The 21778-nt window shown below is 45.9% G+C and overlaps 1 protein-coding gene across 1 annotated transcript; it reads right to left on the bottom strand.

Annotated features, from left to right (window-relative positions):
• Positions 1 to 1050: 1050 nt before the first annotated feature.
• Positions 1051 to 9633, bottom strand: LOC144266831 (taste receptor type 2 member 41-like). Its single transcript, XM_077820396.1, is given in 3 exon segments — positions 1051 to 1128; positions 1130 to 1502; positions 9560 to 9633. Coding segments are annotated over 3 exon segments (525 nt in total).
• Positions 9634 to 21778: the final 12145 nt, after the last annotated feature.

A 21778-nucleotide genomic window follows, 5' to 3' on the forward strand; every position in this document is an offset into this window, starting at 1 on the left:
AACAGAACAACTATTAGCTAGCACTACAAGTTCTCCCAGGCATGGGGGTGGGGGTGGGGGTGGTCATGTTTTGTTGGAGTCAGAAATTCTGCATCAAAATAGTGGCATTTGTTACTGTTCAGGACTAGCGTTGATTTACACTTGGCAAAGTATCAATGTGAATTTTTCCTCCCCTCATAAAAATGTGTCTCATTGGGACAGCTGTATCCTCTCAAAGCTTGCTAATTGCCTTAGACAATTAAATAAGTAATTGCTCTCAGGAGACCTCAGTATTTGCAGCACACAAAGCTGTACTAGGAATACTGCAAGCATAATTAACCATATTTGTCAAAGTGGCAAGTCTTCAGATTGTTCAGGTAGCTGTGCCAGTGGCCTTTCAGCTTTTTACTCTTTTATGCCGCTGTGTCCCAGATCTAGGGTCTATGACTCTATTTTATAATTACACACGCAATTACACTTGATTTCAGTCACCAATATTTCACAATGTTGAATGAGGGCATGCAGAAGTAAGACCCTACTAGAAAAGTATTTGTTATGGCCCTAAATAGCAACTTAAATATATTTGGTTTGTGCCAAAGAAACAATAAGACACAGAGGTTATAACTGAACACTACCGAACTGAAATGCAGGCCAAGAATTCAGAAAAGGGTGCTGCAGTAGGCTAACGTAGGAATAGTTCATGGAAAGAGTGGTTATTAATTAAGGATCTGTGAGAACAGAGAAGGAGAGCGTAAAAAGGTGGGAGCCTTTTCCATGCAGGACTGGGAGTGAAACAGCAATTCAGGAAATCATTTATCTGAGGAATAGCATGGAGGGAAAAAACATCTCATGTGAAATGGAGACTATGGATTTGAGTCCCTTCCTATGTTGGATGAGAGTGAAAGGCCCCCTCTTTGGATCTTTAGGATTCATGGTCGGCATTTGATTGTATGCAGACTCTTCCTGACAAAGGTTTCGGTTTTGGATTGGTCAGAACCAAAATAATGAGGTGTCCAGAAGGATATGCAGAAAGTAGAACTTCATGAGGGTTTTGAAATTTTATTGTCTCCGTCAGAATGATATTATAGTCACAAAATATATAATGAAGAGGGTAAAGAAGGAAAGCAGAGATTTCATGACATTGGTGTGGGGCTTTCACACGGAGATCTTTGAAACCAGTAACATTGGTTTTCATTTTCTTTGTGTATTTCCATTGAGAGATGAGCAATAGGATGGATGAAACCAAGAATATAATGAAAGGGATGGCAGATACAATTACTTCCATAGGCATAAAGGAGAGATCTGGGATATCCTTAGACTCAGTCAAGGTTTTGTTTCCTCCTGGGCTTTTTCTTGAGTTGCGTAGATCAACCCCAACATCAAGCCAGACTAATGGGATGGCACTGAAGAAGGAAACAATCCGGGAGTCCAGGAGAAGCCTTGGCACCAGCAAAACAATTCTCAGCTTCAACGAGAGAAAAAAGGGTTGGGTGAAGTTGGCAAACTTTAGAGAGATGAAGACGCTAAGCCAGGTGGCACACCAGAGACTGACCAAGTTTACACAATTCCACAAGAGTCCGAATGCTTTGTGTTTGCATTCGAGTGCAGAAGTCCATGGAAAAAAGATATAAATGACGTTGCTTAGCATTACACTCCATGGTGGGAGAAACCTGGAGACTCTCAGGGAGGTAATAATAAGCTCACACGAAGCCAGCTTTCTGCTTCTGATCCAGTCGGTGAAAATCACAACTATAATAATTCCATTCCCCAGACTTGCAACAAGAGACTCAGGTCCCGAAAGGATCGGTGAGCTGAGAGCTGGAGCGAGAGTGTTTCTAGTTGTTGTTTTCCAAGCCTGCGCTGATTCTTCGGTTCTTGGAGAAACTGCAAAAAGGGAAATTGTGACTCTTGTGCTGGTCTGCTGGGCTCTGGCTGGTATTGACACTGTTGGTTTAAGTGTTTTCTAAGGGTAGGAACTGCATTTATAGGGATGCAAATCATCAAAGAATCTTGGCCTCAGCTACTGTCCATATAAATTTCTTTCCAGTGTTATGCCTTTTCTATGAAAATCTTCATTTCCGTCTACAGTCCTTTAATTTCTTTCTCTGCCATCTCCCTCTCTCCCACTTGCTATTTTTTATTGTTTGACTTCTAGCTTATCTCACTAGAAGAGCTGGCACTGGGTATAAGCAAGACTAAGCAATTTCTTAGAACCACAAGCAGCTCAAGCATCTCCCTTTTGCTTTTTATTATAAGAACTTGCATGTTTTAGTATTGTGTACATGTGTGTGGGCAGGGGGGAATACTCCTGCTTAGGGGCGTCAGTGGCCTATCACCAGCACTACTCACCAGATAGATAAGTTCTATTGTGAGCTATGCTCGAAAAATGTAATCCTACCCACAGACGCCGCTCGTCCCTGTGCCCCGAGGGACTTCCTTGTAGTGCCTGAGCCACAGCAAGTGAAAAAAAACTTCTTGTTCCCCAAAGACAATGAAAATAGAAGTTTCCGCACACATTACTGGCGTGAAATCCACAAAGGTGACAAAGTGGAGTGGCCATGGCTTCTGTACTCAGAAACACATTATGGAGGATAATGCTATGACAGGAAGTGTTCCTGGGCTAACAGTGGCAGAGGGAACTGAAATCACCAGAAACATACATAACTGCAAATTTCTGTGTGGCTTAGTGTTGTGGCATGACATACTGTTTGAAATAAATGTGGTAAGCAAGAGACTGCAAGGTGTTGCCCTTGATATATCTGGAGCAATGGAACAATTGGACAAAGCAAAGTCATACGTACAGTCTTACCCGTCAGATGAAAGATTTCAAAACGTTCTGAAGAGTGCACAGAAGTTGGCAGAGGAACGTCACACTGAAGCTATTTTCCCACCCATTCAAGGTGCAACAGGATTCTTTGCCCCTTTTACAGATCCAGACTAACAATTCACAAGAGTCACTGAAGAAGAAGACATTTTGATTACGAGGCATGAGATAATCCCATAAGAGACCCCAACAACAATTCTAAGTTGAATTCTTTAACCAGGTGCTAGTTTGTGCAGTACAGTCAGTTGAAGAACGTTTCATGCATCTCAAGGAACGAACACAGCAGTATATTTGGGATGTTGTATGCCCTGCATTGCTGGTGTAGGTCTTCTCCAGGTATAGTGAGGAGTTCCTCACTATACCTGAAGAAGATCTATACCAGCAATGCCGGGCACGAGAGACAGTGCTGAGACATGAGCACATGCGCGATGTTGATGCGAGTGATTTAGGTGATGAACTGAAAGCCCTTTCAGGTTACATTTCAGCAGGATGAACGCCAAAGGCTGCTCTGGAATAGATGTGCGCAAATAAGACGACCACCCTCTTTCCAAATGCTTTGGTTGCTCTGCGCATACTTCTAAGACTTCCTGTAACAGTTGCCAGTGGAGAACGCAGAGAACAAACAGCCTACGTCCGTTTGTCAGCTCTGCCTCTTAAATATATTTTATGAACATCTCTTTCAGCACAAATACATAACTCCTTAAACAGTGCCCCCAAATATATCACACAATAATCATGAGGATCAATACGACCCTCATTTGGATAAATACTATGAAAGCAGCATGTTAGGTGCAGTGAGTGTGTCAGGTCTGATAGGAATTATTGTTACAGAACAGTGAACCATCTACCAGTTGGTATTCTGGAGTTTGTAAGGTCACAACACTGTTTGTACTACAGCTTCCCCCAGTGGAGAACCACCTATTGAGAATAATGGCAAAGGAAACTTTGGGTATAGACAAGCCCCTAGTTACAGCTCTTGGTGTCTAAACCAGTCCCTTTCCCTCTTGTGGTTAGTTAGTGTCCTTCAGATGGCTCACATCATTTAGATGTTCCTAGATTTTTAAGGCCAGAAGAGATCATTACAATCCTCTGCTTTGATTTCTTGGAAAACACAGGCCATAAGAATTCATCCGGAGATCCCTAGAGGAAGGAATTATTCTTCCCTAGGAAAAGTTCTTTGGCAACAGGATCATACCTATAAAGGGCTCTGTCCTTTATAGGGACTGAGGCTGGGACTATTATCGGTAAGAAGCTAATAAATCATGTCCCATTGTAAGTTCTGTTTGGCTAAGATATAACTCAAATAAGAGCACAGGACTGGGACTCAGGACCCCTGGGTTCTTTTCCTAGTCTGAGCTAAAAGAACAAGGGAGGATTTTTAAATTGGACGGAATATTGACAGTATTTTCCACAGGTAGTGGTGGTTTTCACTGATATCGTGCTCCTGAGAATAACAAAAGGCACAGTGAGCACAACGGCTACTGGGGAACGTACCTGGGCCTGTATGCAATGGTGCCAGCTGAATTCACCATGGAGTGGTGTGGAAAAGCGCCCCATCGTGGAGGAAGAAATAAGGCAGCCATCTCTAGAAACTTCTGCAAGAGGGTTGCAGAACACCTCCATGGAAGTTTCCTAGAGATCCCTTGGGAGGATCCAAGGGACATGTCTATGTACAGAAACAAACTGCTCCACATGCCTCCTCTCCCTGCCTAGCCCTATAGAGCATGAAAAGCAGATAACTCTCCCACTGTTTGCTGTACCACTGCCTCTTCGAGTATGAGTAACGTAGTGAAAGGGCTAGGCCAGTAAAAAGACTCTGATGCACTCTTCCCTTGATAGGTTTCAGAGTAACTTGACACTGATCATCTACCTTTAACCTTAGGCTCGTCTCAAGCTCTTTCCATCTATGGAATGCTCTCTGGTGATTTGCTGCCTTCTCATGGCATGCCAGATTTCTAGCCAGATTTTTCCAGTCCTTTGTTCCTGTAGAACCCAATGTGGCTGGAACATTAGACTGGAAGAATTTGCAACAAAAACAGTATGCAGCATTCTGGGTTTTTGAGTACCCATGTTCTCGCCACTTTGTCACCATTGGGGATTTCACACCAGTAATGTGTAGGATGGAAACATCTATTTTCATTGTCTTTGGGGAACAGGAAGGTTTTTTTTACTTGCTGTGGCCCATGCAGTACAAGGAAGTCCCTCGGGCTACTGTTCAAGTGGGTCCACAGTCCTGGATCATCTAGACTTAAGGAAGTAAACTCAGCAGCACCTGTTCCTTGCGCCTTCACCACACTCTTCTCTGTTCTACACTTTTCTTCAGGAATTTGCATGGTTACATTCAATTGAGATGGAGATATGGATGCTGCAGTAGCTGCCAGGTCACCTGTACTCTGACTAACTGGCAGATCAGGCATCACTTCAGTGGGGCCAGAAGGCTCACCCTGAACATTTGTGTCTATGTATCTTAGGAGAGCTCCTTCCTGCTTAGCTAGAAAAGCTTCCTTTGCTTTCTTTCTTTTTCTGAACGCTGCCCCAGAGGGGCTTTTTCTTCTTTCACTCATGACTGCTGTTCTGTGCCAGCTATAGTGGCTCTCAACACTCTACTGAAGGGGACAAATAAGCAGGCTGGTAGCAGGGCCTGAGTGAGGGAAGATATCAGCGTCTTAAGGGCCTAACTGGCTCCTACTATTTCAGTTGACTTCCTGTTCTCCTCAAGTGGGTTCAGGGAAGCAGCAGGAAACAGGAAGCTCCCGAGAAGTTAGTGTTAATCAGGCCAGGCTCCTGCGGGGTGCTAGAGAGGTACATAAGCAGATAACACTAAGATGGGGAGAGAGGCAGATACGCTGGAGGGTATGGATAGGGTCCACAGTAACCTACACAAATTGGAGGAGTGGTCCAAAAGAAATCTGATGAGGTTCAACTAGAACAAGTGTAGCCCCTGCCCCCAGTCTGGCACCTGAGGCGGCTGCCTCAGTTCACCTCACAGTTAAGATCCGCCCTGGTCGAGCTCAGACTCATGCGAGTCTCTGATTCTGCCTAAGTAAAAAGTAGACTGCATGAAACCAAGTGCTTCCACGTGAGGAAGTCACATGACTTTTCACTGCGGTGACTTTTCACATATGTTGTTCTTCATAGCAGCAGTGTGGGGTGTCTGTTCTGATTTTGACAGTCTGCCCTGAGGTAGGCATGCAAGGTTGTGAGCCACTCCAGATAGTGCAACACCGTGCTCTAACCACTAGGCACAACCCCTGTTGTAACCACTAGGCACAGTTGCGCAAGTCCCAGTCTCTGACACAGTCTAGATGGAGCATGATTGTTGCCTCTTTTGTCCTTACCCTGCTTCCCTTTCGGAAATCATCTCCACAATTTCCCCTGGCTGCTGGAACCTCTGCCAGGAACCTTGCGATCCTGGACCATCCTTTCTTTTCTGGTTCTCAGACTGCAGCAGTTCAGTTAGCTGTGCCTTTGTCAACCCTTGACAGCTTACTTTTCTCACTCTGCATATCTCAGCCAGCTGAATTTTATTCAGCTGCTCCATATTCATCCTTCCTTTTTCCTTTCCTGAACAGGCTGGGAGACACTTTTTGTTCGTGCTTTTCCCTCCTACAACACTTGCTTTTACTGCTGTTGGCTTTTATTGACAATTCCTCTTCACTGTCACAGATCCCACACACACACGGCCACCCGGTCACAGTTCCTGAGGTAACTGCACCAATGACTCCTTTGTGGCTGACGTGAGGGCACCCCACTTAGGTCTCGGGCTTCTAGCTGTCACCTTTCTCATGGCAGAACCCACGTTCTTCGCAGTCCTGATCAGGGATTTAGGCAACTCCTCCTGTCCTTTGTTGGGATCACCTGAACAGGTCTGAAGCTTGTTTACACTACAGCAGTACAATGGCACAACTGTGGTGCTGCAGATATGCTGCCCTAGATACGCAGCTGTAGCACTGTTGTGTAAATATGTTCTACACTGACAGAAGGGGCTTTCCACCCATGTAGGTAATCCACCTCTCCAACAGGCGGTAGCTGGGTGGATGGAAGAATCCTTTCGTCAAACTAGCTGCATCCACCGTGGGGGTCAGGTTGACCTAACTAGGTCACACAGGGCATAACATTTTTCACAGGCCTGAGTGATGAAGCTAGATTGACCTAAGTTTTAGGTGTAGACCAGGCCTGAGTTTAGTCCAGCACCTGCCATCCTGCTGCCTGCAAGGCAGTGGCAGAGTTAACCAGTGACCAGCCAGCCCTTATACAGCAGAGTATTATTTATTCAAAACAAAACTGTTACAGAGAAAGGATATCATAAAACAATAAACAGTTCACACCCATGCTTATCACGCAATACCTGTATGCCACATAGGACCCCAGTAGGCTTCAAAGTAATTCAGGTTCTCTCACAGGACCTGGTTCTGTTTGGGTCACAATCTCATATCAGATTTTGGATGGGGTGAGAGCGACCCCTGTCCCCCTTTCCTCAGTCAATGGATCATTAGATTATTTTCAGTTCTTTGTCTGACAGTCTCTTGAACCAGGGTTTTCACATGTAGGTCACCAGGCTGTATCCAGCTTAACTTGGAGACTTTAAGGTCGGACGGGACCAGCCTGATCATTTGTACCTAGAGCCCTGGGTGGGCAGAGCTAGACTGTCCTGCTGAGACCTCCCTGCTGTTGTTACTTGCGTTAGCTTTGATCGAGCTAGCTCAAAGCGAGCTGAGGTCTATCTACACATACTGCAATCACAGCTCCCAATTGCAGTTCAGGGGAGCTGGAACAATTTTTATAGTGGGGGCGCTGAGAGTCATTGAAACCCTGTATATAAACCCTGTATATAATGGAAACCACTTCATGTCAGGGGGTGCTGCAGCACCCCCAGCACCCCTAGATCCAGTTCCTACATTGCACTGTAGACATACCCTTAGTGAGAGCTGTTTTGGTGGAATGGAAAGGGTGGAAGGCAGAATGAAGGGGCTGCAGGATAAGGTTGGAGAAGAACACAATAGAACAGTTGTAAATGGCTCATTTGGGTCCAGCGAAGAAGGGAAGGTGGGTGGTCCTTTTGAGCACTGGGACATGGGCGAGCGCTAGCTCACCCACTGCTAAAAGCCCCTCCCCCAGCATAGGGAGGGGCTACTAAACCCGGAACCCAACTGAGTTTGGGGGACAACAAATGCAATAACGGGAACAGGCGTGAAGGTCAAAGGGCCAAAACAAGGGAACCAGAAGGGGACACCAAGCAGAGAACCCTGGACAGCACCTACTGCTCCTCAAAGGCCTCGAGAGAGATGGTGAATGCTGCCCAGAGCAACTCTGCCCGGATACATGAACAGATAAAAGAATGAAAAACAGCCCCACAGTCACAGGGCCCCACCTCTGCCAACCTCTTCTCCCTGGTGTTACAGATGGCCACCTTGGCCATGGCTAGGAGGAGGTTGACGAGGTGGTCCCGTGACTTTGTGGGGCCTCGGATAGGGTGTGCGTAAATAAATAAGTGCGGGGGAAAGTGCAGCCAGAACCTCAATAAGAGGTTCTGGAGGAGCTGGAAGAGGAGCTGCAGCCTGGTGCACTGAAGGTACGCATGCGCCAGGGTCTCCCTCACGCCACAAAAGGTGCATGCTTCAGGGACGGAGGTGAACCGTGCCAAGTACAAGCCCATGCTCAAGGCTTCATGCAGGAGCCACCAGCTGATATCCCCAGCAGGCCACGGGACTCAGATGGAATGTAAACTGGCCCACTGGGGTTCCCCACCCTCCACTGCTGGTGAAAGGTCCCGCCACTTGGTATCAGGGCGGGACACGAGGGTGGGGTAATGTAGCATGTGCAGCACAAGTGTGTATAGATGGTCCCTTGGCGCGGTGTGGAAACGAACTGGCTGCATAGCACGCAGCCGGCTTGAGGTACAAGGAAGGGGAGGCCAGGAAGGCTCAGGGGGCAGGGGGCCAAAGGAAAGATCCGGAGGGCCTGGAGTGAGGGGCGGGCGGGTGGCACCCTCTCGCAGGACCCGCTTGAGATAAAACTGAGCCACAGGAGACAGGGCTGCCTCTCCCTCCTGGAGTACGTGCCAAGGGGTCATAAGGGTGGAGAGCCCCATGCGCCGACTGAGCGCCTGGGGATCCACCCAACCCCCCAGGTCATAGACCAGGAGGTCTCCGATCCTGGTTATTCCCGCCAGGACCAACCTCCAGCACACCAAGGAGAACTCCTGGGTGGTGGGTAGTAATGGAGAGGCAGGAGTGGGTCCAGGGTTGGTGTTGTGAAGATAAAGGAGCATTCTTGTGAGGGGAAGGAGCTAGAAGAGGGAGAGGGTAAAAATATCTGAGTGGGAGAAGGGAGGTTAGTAGCTGGGAGAGGATGAGAGCGATGGGGAGGGAGAGTGTTGCAGGTAGAGAGTCAGCAAGAGTTGTTGGAGACAGCTGGACAGAACAAAGGCCCTGTTATCCCCCCTGGCTAATCACCTGAGGAAGGAGCATGCTCCCACTCAGTTTGTTCAGCTACTCGTGTATTTATCTGTTGTTTCAAATGACACTAATTTCCTCATTTTCCTCACAGTACAGCAAGTCTCCACTGATCAGGGGCTGCCTCCCAAACCATGACTCTCTTTCTTTCTGTCTTCTCTCCGCAGCGGGTCAGGCTCTTTTCGCTCCAAGATCCAACTGCAGGGATTCCACAACACCCACCACAATGAATAAGATCATCATTTATGAGCATGGAAATTTCAACGGTTACTTCAGAGAATTGACCCCTGACATCTCCCACCTGGAGTCTGTAGACTGGAAGGACTGCATCTCCTCGCTGAAGGTCATTCCCGGGTGGCCTACCAGCATCATCATTGTTCGGGCAAGATCAGGGTGTTTGGGGAAGATGAATACCACCTTTGTCGGTCATGATATGAATGATGAGATCACCTCTCTCCAGCTGATTACTGAAAACCTGCACAGTCCTCAGATCACCCTGTACAAACACCCACACTATTGAGCAGAGAGCAAGGGGGTAAGAGAAGGAACCAACCTGGCCAGGGGACTTTTCAATGACAGAGCACCTTCTCACAAGGTCCAGAGCAGCACCTGGCTGTTGTGTGAGCGCAGTGATGGAAATGGCTGGTGTTCTGTAGCCCGGGAAGATGAATGGCTTCCAAACAATGGTTCCATCTGTCTCAACAAGAAGCTTTTATTTCTGCCTCCCCTGTGACCTGGCCACCGCCAGAGCTGACAAGCTGCAGAACCGGCCATCCTGGGGTGTCAAGGATTAGGGGCGGCGGAGAGGAAGAGCTCTGACCATGCTTGCACTTCATTCTTCCACACACTATGGAATGAGTGAAATTGGGATAAATGATCCACCCACTAATCAGGAAACTGTCCAGGTGCCTCTACTGGCCAAGATCTCCCCTCACACAGAGGTGATCATGCATGCCCTGAAGTGCCATCTTAGTCCTGCTGGTGTTGCCACCCTCTGTTGCGGGAAAAGGAGGACTGAACATGAGATGCACCAGAGCACATTGGGGTGTAGCACCCACCCCGGGCACTCTAAACCGGGCAGAGCAGTGGCTGGAACTCAGGTCTCCCACATACCAGGCCACACACACACACAGGCTCTCTCTTTCCCCTCCCCAGATATTGACGTTCTCCTGAATGGAAAACCAGCCTTTGGACACAATTCCATTGTTCTGTAAATGTTCAAAAGTTTTGGGTTTTCTTCCAATGCAAAATGAAAACAAACTCTGAAACCCTGAAAGCTCCTGCTAAATAGCTCTAAGAATTTACCCTCACTGTCAAAAATGTGTGCTGTATTTCTAGTCTGAACTGATCTAGCATCAGCTGCTAAGCATTGGATCTTCCTGCTCGGTGGAAGCGCTGTATACTCTGAGAAATCTCTTCCCCAGGGAGGTATTTGGAGAGTTGTCACAGACCCCGAGGTAAATACACCTTTGTTCTTATTGCATTTCATCCTATTAATTCAGACCATTTCTCCAGTGCGTCAAGATCATTTGGAATTGTAATCCTGTCCTCCAAGGTGTTTGCAACCCCTCCCAGCTTGGTATTGTCTGCAAACTTTATAAGTGTACTCTCTGTGCCATTATCCAAATTATTTATGAAGATATTGAACAGAACAAGACTGAGGACAGATCCCTGCGGGACCCCAGTCGATAGGCCATTCCAGTTCAACTATGAACCATTGATAACCACTCTCTGAGTATTGTTTTCCAGCCATGTCTGCACCCACCATATAGTAGGTTTGTCTAGGCTACATTTCTCTAGTTTGTTTATGAGAAGGTCATGTGAGACGGTATGAAAGGCCTTACTAAAGTCAAGCTATATCACATCTACTGCTTCCCCCCATCGACATGGCTTGTTACCCTGTCAGAGAAGGATGTTAGGCTACTTTGACATGATTTCTTCTTGACAAATCCATGTTGATGGTTATTTATTCACTTTTTTTTTCTAGATGCTTATGAATTGTTTGACCATTTGCTTCTTTGTCCTTCTAGGTGCCAAAGTTAAGCTGAGTGGTCTATAATTCCTTGGGTTTTCCTTATTCCCCCCTTTTTTATAGATAGATGCTGTACTTGCCCTTTTCCAGTCCTCTGATATCTCTCTCATACTCAACCAGTTCTCAACGAGAATTGCTAATGGCTCAGAGATCTCTTCAGTCAGTTCCTTAAGTATTCTAGAATGTATTTCATCAGGCCCTGCCGACTAGAAGACATCCAACCTGTCCAAGTAATTCTTAACTTGTTCTTTTCCTATTTTAGCCTCAGATCCTACCCTATTTACACTGATGTCGGCTATGTTAGTCGTCCAATCACTGCTAAATTTTTGGTGAAAACTGAAAAAAAAAAAAAAAAAGGCATTTAGCACTTCAGCCATTGCTGCATTTTCTATTATTGTCTTTCCCTCCTCATTGAGTAATGGGGCTACCCTGTCCTTGGTCCCCCTCTTGCTTCCCATGTATTTGTAAAATGCTTTCTAGTTACTCTTTATATCCCTAGTTAGTTTAATCTCATTTTGTGCCTTGGCCTTTCTAATTTTGTCCCTATGTGCTTGTGGGGTTTTATATATATATACACACATCCCTTGTCATTTGACTTAGCTTCCTCTTTTTGTGACTCTCTTTCGAGTTTCAGGTCATTGAAAATCTCCTGGTGAAGCCAGTCTCTCACCAGACTTCCTATCTTTCCTACTCATTGGCATAGTTTGCTCTTTTTCCCTTAATAATGTCTCTTTAAAAAATTGCCAGCACTTTTTTCCCTTGGACTTGCTTCCCATGGGATCTTACCTACCAGTTCCCTGAGTTTGCTGAAGTTTGCCTTCTTGAAGTCCATTATCTTTATTCTGCTGTTTCCACTCCTACCATTCCCTCAGTCATTTCATGGTCACCTTCAGCCACGCTGCCTTCCACCACAATCCCCAACAGACCACACTCTGCACTTTACGCAAGCTAAAAGAAAAACCAAACAGACAAACAAGCTGGCCACTCACCCCAAGCATTAGTGCTGGCTCCTTCTTCAGTAGGGCTCTCCTTCCCATACTCCCCTGTTCGCTGCCCCCTGTTCGCAGAGAAGGAACCAAGCTGAGAAAGGGAGATTTCAATGACCAAGTGCCTTCCCCCAAGGTCCAGAGCAGTGCCTGGCTATTGTGTGAGCATGGTGATGAAAGTGGCTTTTGTTATGTTGCCCAGAAAGCTGAATGGCTTCTGAACTGTGATTCAATCAGTCCCAATGACAAGCTTTCATTGCTGTATCCCCTGAGACCTGTCCAGTACTAGATTTGATGAGCTGCAGACCTTCATGCTCTACCTGATTGGCAGCTTCCTCTGGGGTGTTCCCTCTCCTCCCAGACCATTCACACAGCTCTGACTAGGAGGCTTATTCAGGGCTCTGCTGGCCTCTATCTGCCATTTATTTTCCTTTCGATCCCTTCTCCCTGGATTAGACGTTGGTGTCACAGGAAAGGCAGAACTCCTTAGCTACCTCAGATTCCCAACTTGCAGCTGGAGTCTCGGCCACAACCTTGCTCTGTTCTGCCTCAGTTTCCCTGGTAAGGGCAGGCAGTGATCTGTTCTCCCTGGCCATGGCTACAGGACCCAGGCAATGCACTTTCACATCAGTAAAATATCCAGTGTGGGAGCAGGGGATGGTGTCATCCTCCCCTCCCCTCAGTCTCTGGTATCTATCTGCATAAGCTGGGAAGGTAAATTGAGCTTAACCCTGCTTTCCTTTTGTTACAGGAAGGGAGAACATGCCCACACCCCGCCTCTACTTCTCCCTTTCAGCAACTTCATTTGCAGGGACACTGTAACAAGCTGTATTCTTGCAGTCAGCTGTGATTGCCTTTGCAGGAGAAAAGGCTGGAGCACATCAAAAGGTATATCACTTAAGATCCCAAGCAACAACACATCTGACCCTTCCTGTGTCTGCAGGCAGTGCAAATGGTTTCGCACCAGGAATGGCATAAAATCACTGCCCAGTCTGCAAAATGTTGTAGAAATCTCTAGAAATATTGTCAAATCCACACACATGCCCAGAATTGGACACAATACTACAGCTGAGGCCTTATAAGTGCTGAGTAGAGTGGAAGAATTACTTCTCGTGTCTTGCTTACAACACTCTGACTAATACAACCCAGAATGATGATCACTTTTTTTGCAACAGTGTTATATTGCTGACTCATATTTATTTTGTGATCTACTATAACCTCCAGATCCTTTTCTGCAATACTCCTTCCTAGGCAGCTATTCCCATTTTATATTTGTGTGTTTGATTATTCATTCCTAAGTGTTGTACTTTGCATTTGTCCTTATTGAATTTCATCCTGTTTAATTTAGAACATTTCTCCAGTTTGTCCAGATAATTTTGACTTGTAATTCTATCCTCCAAAGCACTTGCAACCTCTCCCAGCTTGGTATCATCTTCAAACTTTATAAGTGTACTCTCTGTGCCACTATCCAAACTGTTTATGAAGATATTGACTAGAACCAGACAGAGGAAAGACCCCTATGGCTGGGACCTCACTCAATACACCTTTCCAGCTTGCTTGTGAACCACTGATAACAACCCTCTAAGTAAGATTTTCCCGCCACTTGTGCACCCACCTTATATTAGGTTTGTCCAGGGTATATTTCTCTAGTTTGTTTACGAGAAGGCCGTGAGAGACAGTGTCGAGGACTCGAACCCCAGACGGCACAGTTCGTTGTCTGACCAGAGAGAGACAGGCAACACCAGCAAGGTCCAAACACAAAGCTCTTTATTGAAGACTGCACACAACAATAGAGAGCAGCCTGTCTCCAAAGAGAACCAGCCAGCCTCTAAGTAAAACTCATACGTTTTTATAGACAGTCCCGTCGCGTCACAGATTTATTCATAAAGCAGCCCACCCCCACTATATTAGTTAAAATCCTCTTTCTCTGTATGCATGCACTTCTACCCCCCTTATTGTAGATAACTTTTTGCAAATCATAGTGCTTCACTAACTTTCTTATCAGTATGGGTGTCAACCAGGAGACGAGGAGTTAAAACACACATAACACAAGAGCAGGGAGTGGAAAACAGCGCCTCGGTATCTCAAGGACTGTTCCCAGCACATCTGGTACAAAAATACAGGAATGCAGGCCTCCCCTTTTTTCTCACTCTCTGTAACTTAAACAAATATTCCTTCATTCTACTTTCAGAGACTTTCCCAGCAGCCTCTCTGAGCCTGACTTTGGTTCGGTTGGCATAACTGCTTCCTGTTTAGCTTTTCTCACCTAACAATAGTACCAAAGGCCTTACTAAAGTCAAGCTATATCACATCAAGTGCTTCCTCCTCTCCACCAGGCTTGTTACCCTGTCAGAGAAGGATGTTAGACTGCTTTGACATGATTTTTTCTTGACAAATTCATGTTGACTGATATTTATTCCCTTATTTGTTTCTACGTGCTTGCAAATTGATTGTTTGACTATTTGCTCCTTTGGCCTTCTAGGTACTGAAGTTAAGCTGACTGGTCTATAATTCCTTGGGTTGTCCTTCTTCCCCCTTTTTATAGACAGATACTATATATGCTCTTTTCCAGCCCTCTGGTATCTCTCCCATCCTCCACGAGTTCTTAACGAGAATTGCTAATGGCTCAGAGATCTCTTCAGCCAGTTCCTTAAGTATTCTAGAATGTATTTCATCAAGTCCTGCTGACTTGAAGACACCGAACTTTTGCAAGTAATTCTTGTTCTTTTCTTGTTTTAGCCTCAGATCCTAAGCTATTTACACTGATGTTTGCTATGTTAGTCGTCCAATCATTGCTAAATTTTTGGGGAAAACTGAAACAAAAAAAGGCATTTAACACTTCAGCCATTGCTACATTTTCTATTATTGTCTTTCCCTCCTCATTGAGTAATGGGGCTACCCTGTACTTGTACCCTGTCCATTTCTCATGTATTTATAAAATGCTTTCTAGTTACCCTTTATATCACTAGCTAGTTTAATCTCATTTTGTGCCTTGGCCTTTCTAATTTTGTCCCTATGTGCTTGTGGGTTTATACACACACACACACACACAGACATCCCTTGTCATTTGACTTAGCTTCCTCTTTTTGAGACTCTGTGCTTGTGGGGGTTTTATATATATATATATATACACACATCGTTTGTCATTTGACTTAGCTTCCTCTTTTTGTGACTCTCTTTCGAGTTTCAGGTCATTGAAAATCTCCTGGTGAAGCCAGCGAGGTCTCTCACCAGACTTCCTATCTTTCCTACTCATTGGCATAGTTTGCTCTTTTGCCCTTAATAATGTCTCTTTAAAAAATTGCCAGCGCTTTTTTCCCTTGGACTTGCTTCCCATGGGATCTTACCTACCAGTTCCCTGAGTTTGCTGAAGTTTGCCTTCTTGAAGTCCATTGTCTTTGTTCTGCTGTTTCCACTCCTACCATTCCCTCAGTCATTTCATGGTCACCTTCAGCCACGCTGCCTTCCACCACAATCCCCAACAGACCACACTCTGCACCTTACGCAAGCTAAAAGAAAAACCAAACAGACAAATAAGCTGGCTGCTCACCCCAAGCATTAGTGCTGGCTCCTTCTTCAGTAGGGCTCTCCTTCCCATACTCCCCTGTTCGCTGCCCCCTGTTCGCAGAGAAGGAACCAAGCTGAGCAATGGAGATTTCAATGGCAAAGCAGTGCCTGGCTATTGTGTGAGCATGGTGACAGAAGTGGCTTCTGTTATGTTGCCTAGAAAGCTGAATGTCTTCCAAACTATAACTCAATCAGTCCCAACGACAAGCTTTCATTGCTGTGTCCCCTGAGACCTGTACGGTACCAGATCTGACGAGCTGCAGACCTTGTCATCCTGGGGTGCTGTGGATCAGAGGGAGCCCCCACAGGGAGGCGCAGAGTTAGAGCTCTGCCCATGCATGCACTTCATTGCTCCACACACCACAGAATCAGTGAATTTGGGAAAGTGCAGCTCATCCTGTGCAGTGCTTCATATTCTTGTGTCCTGCTGTTTGTCCCCCAAGGCCATGCCAGAACTTCCTCCCAGACCTCACCCTCCCAGTCTCCTTCATGCTCTCCCTGATTGGCAGCTTCCTCCCTTCCCAGACCCTTCACACAGCTCTAACTAGGAGGCTTATTCAGGGCTCTGCTGGCCTCTTGTCTGCCATTTCTTTTCCTTTTGATCCCTTCTCCCTGGATTAGACAACCTCTGGAGGTCCCTGCCAGCTCTACATTTCTATGTTTCTATGATTTCTAGGATCACAGAGGGGGCCTCAGAGGTGCTAGGATTGACACTGGAACTAGCTGCCCCATTATCACTGCAAAGACACTGTGGCACTCACAGACAGATTGAAAGGAATGCCATCATAGATGAAACAGAAGGAATCAACCAAACAGATCGTCAGCAAAACTTGATCACCACAATCTGAAGACAGCAAGAGATCTCCAGTTTCTACAGCTTCAGGGAGGTGGGAAAGGGGATGAGGAGGGGTTCATGTTCTTTGCGGAGATAGGAACCTCCAGCACCTCCCAGTATCTACAGGGGATAAATGAGCACCCACCAATAGGGAAAATGTCAAGGTGCTCCACTGGCCAAGATCTCTCCTCACACAGCAGTGGTCATCCATGCCCTGAGAAGAGAATGTGCCATCTGAGCATTGATGGAGTTGATCACCGCCTAGGATGGAAGAAGAAGAACCACCACACATGTGGTGCACCAGAGCACACTGGTGTGTAGAACCCACCCAGGGCATTGTTCAAAAACAGGAGTAAGCTCCAGCCTGCAGGTGAGTCCACAAACCTGCTGTGTTTCCTGCCCCTTCCATCCCAACATGCTCATATCTGCTCCCAAGTACAGGTTGAAGGGTTTCCAGTCTGCTAGCTTCACTGAATGATTTATTGTTAACCTGCTCTAATAAAGTGATTTACAAGAAAACTTGGATTAATCGTCTCCTGTTCCGATAGCCAGTAAAGGTTCAGTCCCCAGGAGAGCTCCTTCCTGCATAGTAACTGCCTTCATCTAGACTGGACTTTGCTTTTCAGAGCAGAATGAATCTAGAACCAGCGCATTTCCCCTGGGGTGGCACTGCTGGAGGGGAGCTGTGACTCTGCTGCATTATGCCCTCCCCCAACTCAATCCCACCAAAGCCTTTGTGTGGGTGGTTCACAAGGGTCAGACCCATGGATAGAGATGGGTCAGGTGAAGAGCAGGAGTGGGGCGGCCTCATATCCCCCATGTCTGATGGGGCATCCCATTGCAATAGAATCAAAAACAATAAGGAGTCCGGTGACACCTTAAAGATTAACAGATTTATTTGGGCATAAGCTTTCGTGAAAGCTTATGCCCAAATAAATCTGTTAGTCTTTAAGGTGCCATCGGGCTCCTTGTCGTTTTTGTGGATACAGACTAACACAGCTGCCCGCTGGTACATTGCAACAGAATGTGCAGCACAGTCTTGGTGGAGTGGCAAATGGAAAGTTAATCTAAGTGTACGTTAATGAATAGGTAACAGACGTTATCAAGCAGGAACCCTTGTAATAGATTCATAGGGTACGGATACACAGGAATAAACGACCCGTGGCATGGCCTCGGCTGGCTCAGGTCAGCTGACTTTGGCCTGTGGGGCTCAGGCTGTGGGGCTAAAAATTGATGTTTAGATGTTTCGGTTTGGCCTGGAGCCCAGGGACTGGGACCCTCCCTCCTTACTCCATGGAGGCACTTACAGGCTGATCAACTTTGCATCTGAACCAACTGTACATGAGCTCTGTGGCAAAAGGGGCCAACACAACACATTGCACTGGAAGCTCATGCACAGCTGGTTATCTACAATGACCCCTGAGTCATTCTCAGAGCTGTTGCTTTGCAGGATAGCTGAGAAAGGGTCTCTGTAAAAATAACAATGTGGCATCATGTATTGAGTCAAACACAAAAAAACTTTGTTACAAACAGGGTAAGTCAGGACCAACATCCAGCTCAAAACTACAAAAAAATCAAATAAAGCCATGCAACTACATGCAGAATTTTATCTCATCACATACACACCCACAGCGACTCACCAGAGAGCCTATACCTACCAACAGCAAATCAACTGTTACCAACCACAATCCCAAGGTGAAAAGGAGTACTTGTGGCACCTCAGAGACTAACCAATTTATTTGAGCATGAGCTTTCGTGAGCTACAGCTCACTTCATCGGATGCATACTGTGGAAACTGCAGAAGACATTATATACACAGAGACCATGAAACAATACCTCCCCCCACCCCACTCTCCTGCTGGTAATAGCTTATCTAAAGTGATCACTCTCCTTACAATGTGTATGATAATCAAGTTGGGCCATCTTCAGCACAAATCCAGGTTTTCTCACCCTCCGCCCCCCCTCCCCACAAACTCACTCTCCTGCTGGTAATAGCCCATCCAAAGTGACCACTCTCTTTACAACGTGTATGAAAATCAAGGTGGGCCATTTCCAACCAAATCCAGGTTTTCTCACCGCCCCCCCCTTTTTTTTCAAAAACCACACACACAAACTCACTCTCCTGCTGGTAATAGCTTATCCAAAGTGACCACTCTCCTTACAATGTGTATGAAAATCAAGGTAGGCCATTTCCAACACAAATCCAGGTTTTCTCACCCCCCCCCAAAACACACACACACAAACTCACTCTCCTGCTGGTAATAGCTTATCCAAAGTGACCACTCTCCCTACAATGTGCATGATAATCAAGGTGGGCCATTTCCAGCACAAATCCAGGTTTTCTCACCCCCCCCACCCCCCAAAAACACACACACACAAACTCACTCTCCTGCTGGTAATAGCTTATCCAAAGTGACCACTCTCCTTACAATGTGTATGAAAATCAAGGTGGGCCATTTCCAACACAAATGCAGGTTTTCTCACCCCCGCCCCCGCCACACACAAACTCACTCTCCTGCTGATAATAGCTCATCCAAACTGACCACTCTCCTTACAATGTGTATGATAATCAAGGTGGGCCATTTCCAGCATAAATCCAAGTTTAACCAGAACGTCGGGGGGTGGGGGGGGTTAGGAAAAAACAAGGGGAAATAGGCTACCTCGCATAATGACTTAGCCACTCCCAGTCTCTATTTAAGCCTAAATTAATAGTATCCAATTTGCAAATGAATTCCAATTCAGCAGTTTCTCGCTGGAGTCTGGATTTGAAGTTTTTTTGTTTTAAGATAGCGACCTTCATGTCTGTAATTGCGTGACCAGAGAGATTGAAGTGTTCTCCGACTGGTTTATGAATGTTATAATTCTTGACATCTGATTTGTGTCCATTTATTCTTTTACGTAGAGACTGTCCAGTTTGACCAATGTACATGGCAGAGGAGCATTGCTGGCACATGATGGCATATATCACATTGGTGGATGTGACCCTGTGTGGTGAGCTAATATTTCCTAACTTGGGTGGATTTGATTTAGAGCTCAATGATAAATGAGTATACAGCTGTTCTCTATGTAAGGTATTCCAAAGAGCTTGGCCAGAATAAAGCATAAGCACTGTAGAGCTGTGCCTAGAGCCCCAGCTCCTAGAGTCAAATGATGAGGTCAGAATCTCAGCTTTCACTTTAAAATGTAAATTTCTAGCAAATTAATACTTTGAAATTGTGACCCAAGTGTAACCGATGCAGTGGTGTCTGCCTGGCTCTGCAGACAGCTGAAAACCACGTCTCTGAGAGTTGTGAACTGTCCCAGTCATCCCCATGGGATTTTCATTCTAATAGACATCACTCTGGGGTTCCCTGCCAACACCACCCCATCTGAGAACTCTCTGTGGGGCAGAGGAGTGCAGCAGGCCTGGTCACCTACCAGATATGCCTCACCTGTGAAGATAAATACTGGGTGCTGCCACTCTTGGCTCTCCATTTGGGGAGAAGGGATCCCCATCTCTGCTGCTGCTAAGGATGGGGGCCCGGCTACCAGTTCTGCCATGGATGAAGGGGTCCCATGCAGTTGCCCCTCCAGGTCCCATGCAGTGGCCCCCTTGCCACTGGTGTTATGATAAATACATTTCCAGAAATGGGCGCTATATTGTGATTATGCAGGGGGTAATTTCTATGTATTTGGAGAACTCTGCTTCCAGGAAGCGTTTGGTGAGAGAGAACAGAGCGTGTGGAGGAAGGAATAAAGCCCGTATGTTGCACTCTCTCTCTTCTGATGGTTGAACACTGAACATGGCATCTGAAGTGGGTCGGTGCCTGCAGGAACGTGAAACCAGAAACACAAAATATTAATGCAAAACCAATCCCCACAACTAACCATACAATGACAACAAAGAGAAAACAGGAATCCTCGCAGCATACCAGAGCCCTGACCCTGAGCAGAGGGACATGAAAGCAGACGTGTTTAGCAGCTGGGCTTTCTTTAGAACAGAATGGCAAAAGTGCGAAAATTGCAATGGGACGCGATAAAAAGGAAAGCAAAATAACAGTAGCCACCCTGTATACTCCAAGAGCATATGCTTATGTCAGCGGCAGACCTAGAGGATCCATGTAAATACCCAGAAGCACTCTGTCACTGCGGTGGTGCCTCTCTGGAGGTGTTGAGTGAATTTTCCTACTCACTCTCCACTGTTCTCAGTTCCTGGAGGGTTGTGGTCACCCTTCCCCATGGAATAACATACGATTCCTGATGCATAAACTTAATGCAGTAACATCTCCAAAAGATATTGCAGGAAATTGCTATATCTGTCAGACGCCACAAAAGCACTTTCCACTCACAAAAATATCATATATGAAAGTTGTCTTTTTAACAAGCGTAATTGGAAATCGGATATATTATGATAAATCCTCATTCATATAATATAGTAGTGGATGGGCACATATTACACCCTAAAACATATTACACCCTAAAACCTAAACCCACTAGGAACACAAGACAAAAACACAGATGTGGAGGATGGTGAAATACACACTCTCTTGAGACCTGATCAGCAGGACACAAAGAAACACGAGCTAAAAAGTGACTAATAGATATTGGAACTGCTTCTCAAAACAGCCCCACACAAGGAGCACTAAGTGCAGACAGTCTCTTATCACAAGAAAGGTGTGCATTTGCTCCAACATCAACCCAGTTGCCAGGTATACGTGAGCGTTTTTATAGAACTAAGGAGTGAAAGACCAGCATTCCCAAAATCAGAGAAATCTTTCTTGGCAGCTAAGGTATTTAAGAGTTAGTTAATTAAAAATAATAAGAGTTAAGTGAGCTGTAGCTCATGAAAGCTTATGCTCAAATAAATTGGTTAGTCTCTAAGGTGCCACAAGTACTCCTTTTCTTTTTGCGAATACAGACTAACACGGCTGCTACTCTGGAACCTGTTTATCTATGATGGTATAGCCTGTATTGGTATATAACAGAGTGTTAAGTATTCAGGCAAGTTATGGTATTGATGTTTAAATTTGCTGTCTCCAATAAACATGACAAAAGGGATGTTTCGATAAATAGCTTCCCAGTAAAGAGAGCTACAGTATCATTCTGTATAGGAATTTACAG

This window comes from Eretmochelys imbricata, chromosome 1 (genome assembly GCF_965152235.1).
Source record: "Eretmochelys imbricata isolate rEreImb1 chromosome 1, rEreImb1.hap1, whole genome shotgun sequence".
Taxonomy (NCBI): domain Eukaryota; kingdom Metazoa; phylum Chordata; order Testudines; family Cheloniidae; genus Eretmochelys; species Eretmochelys imbricata.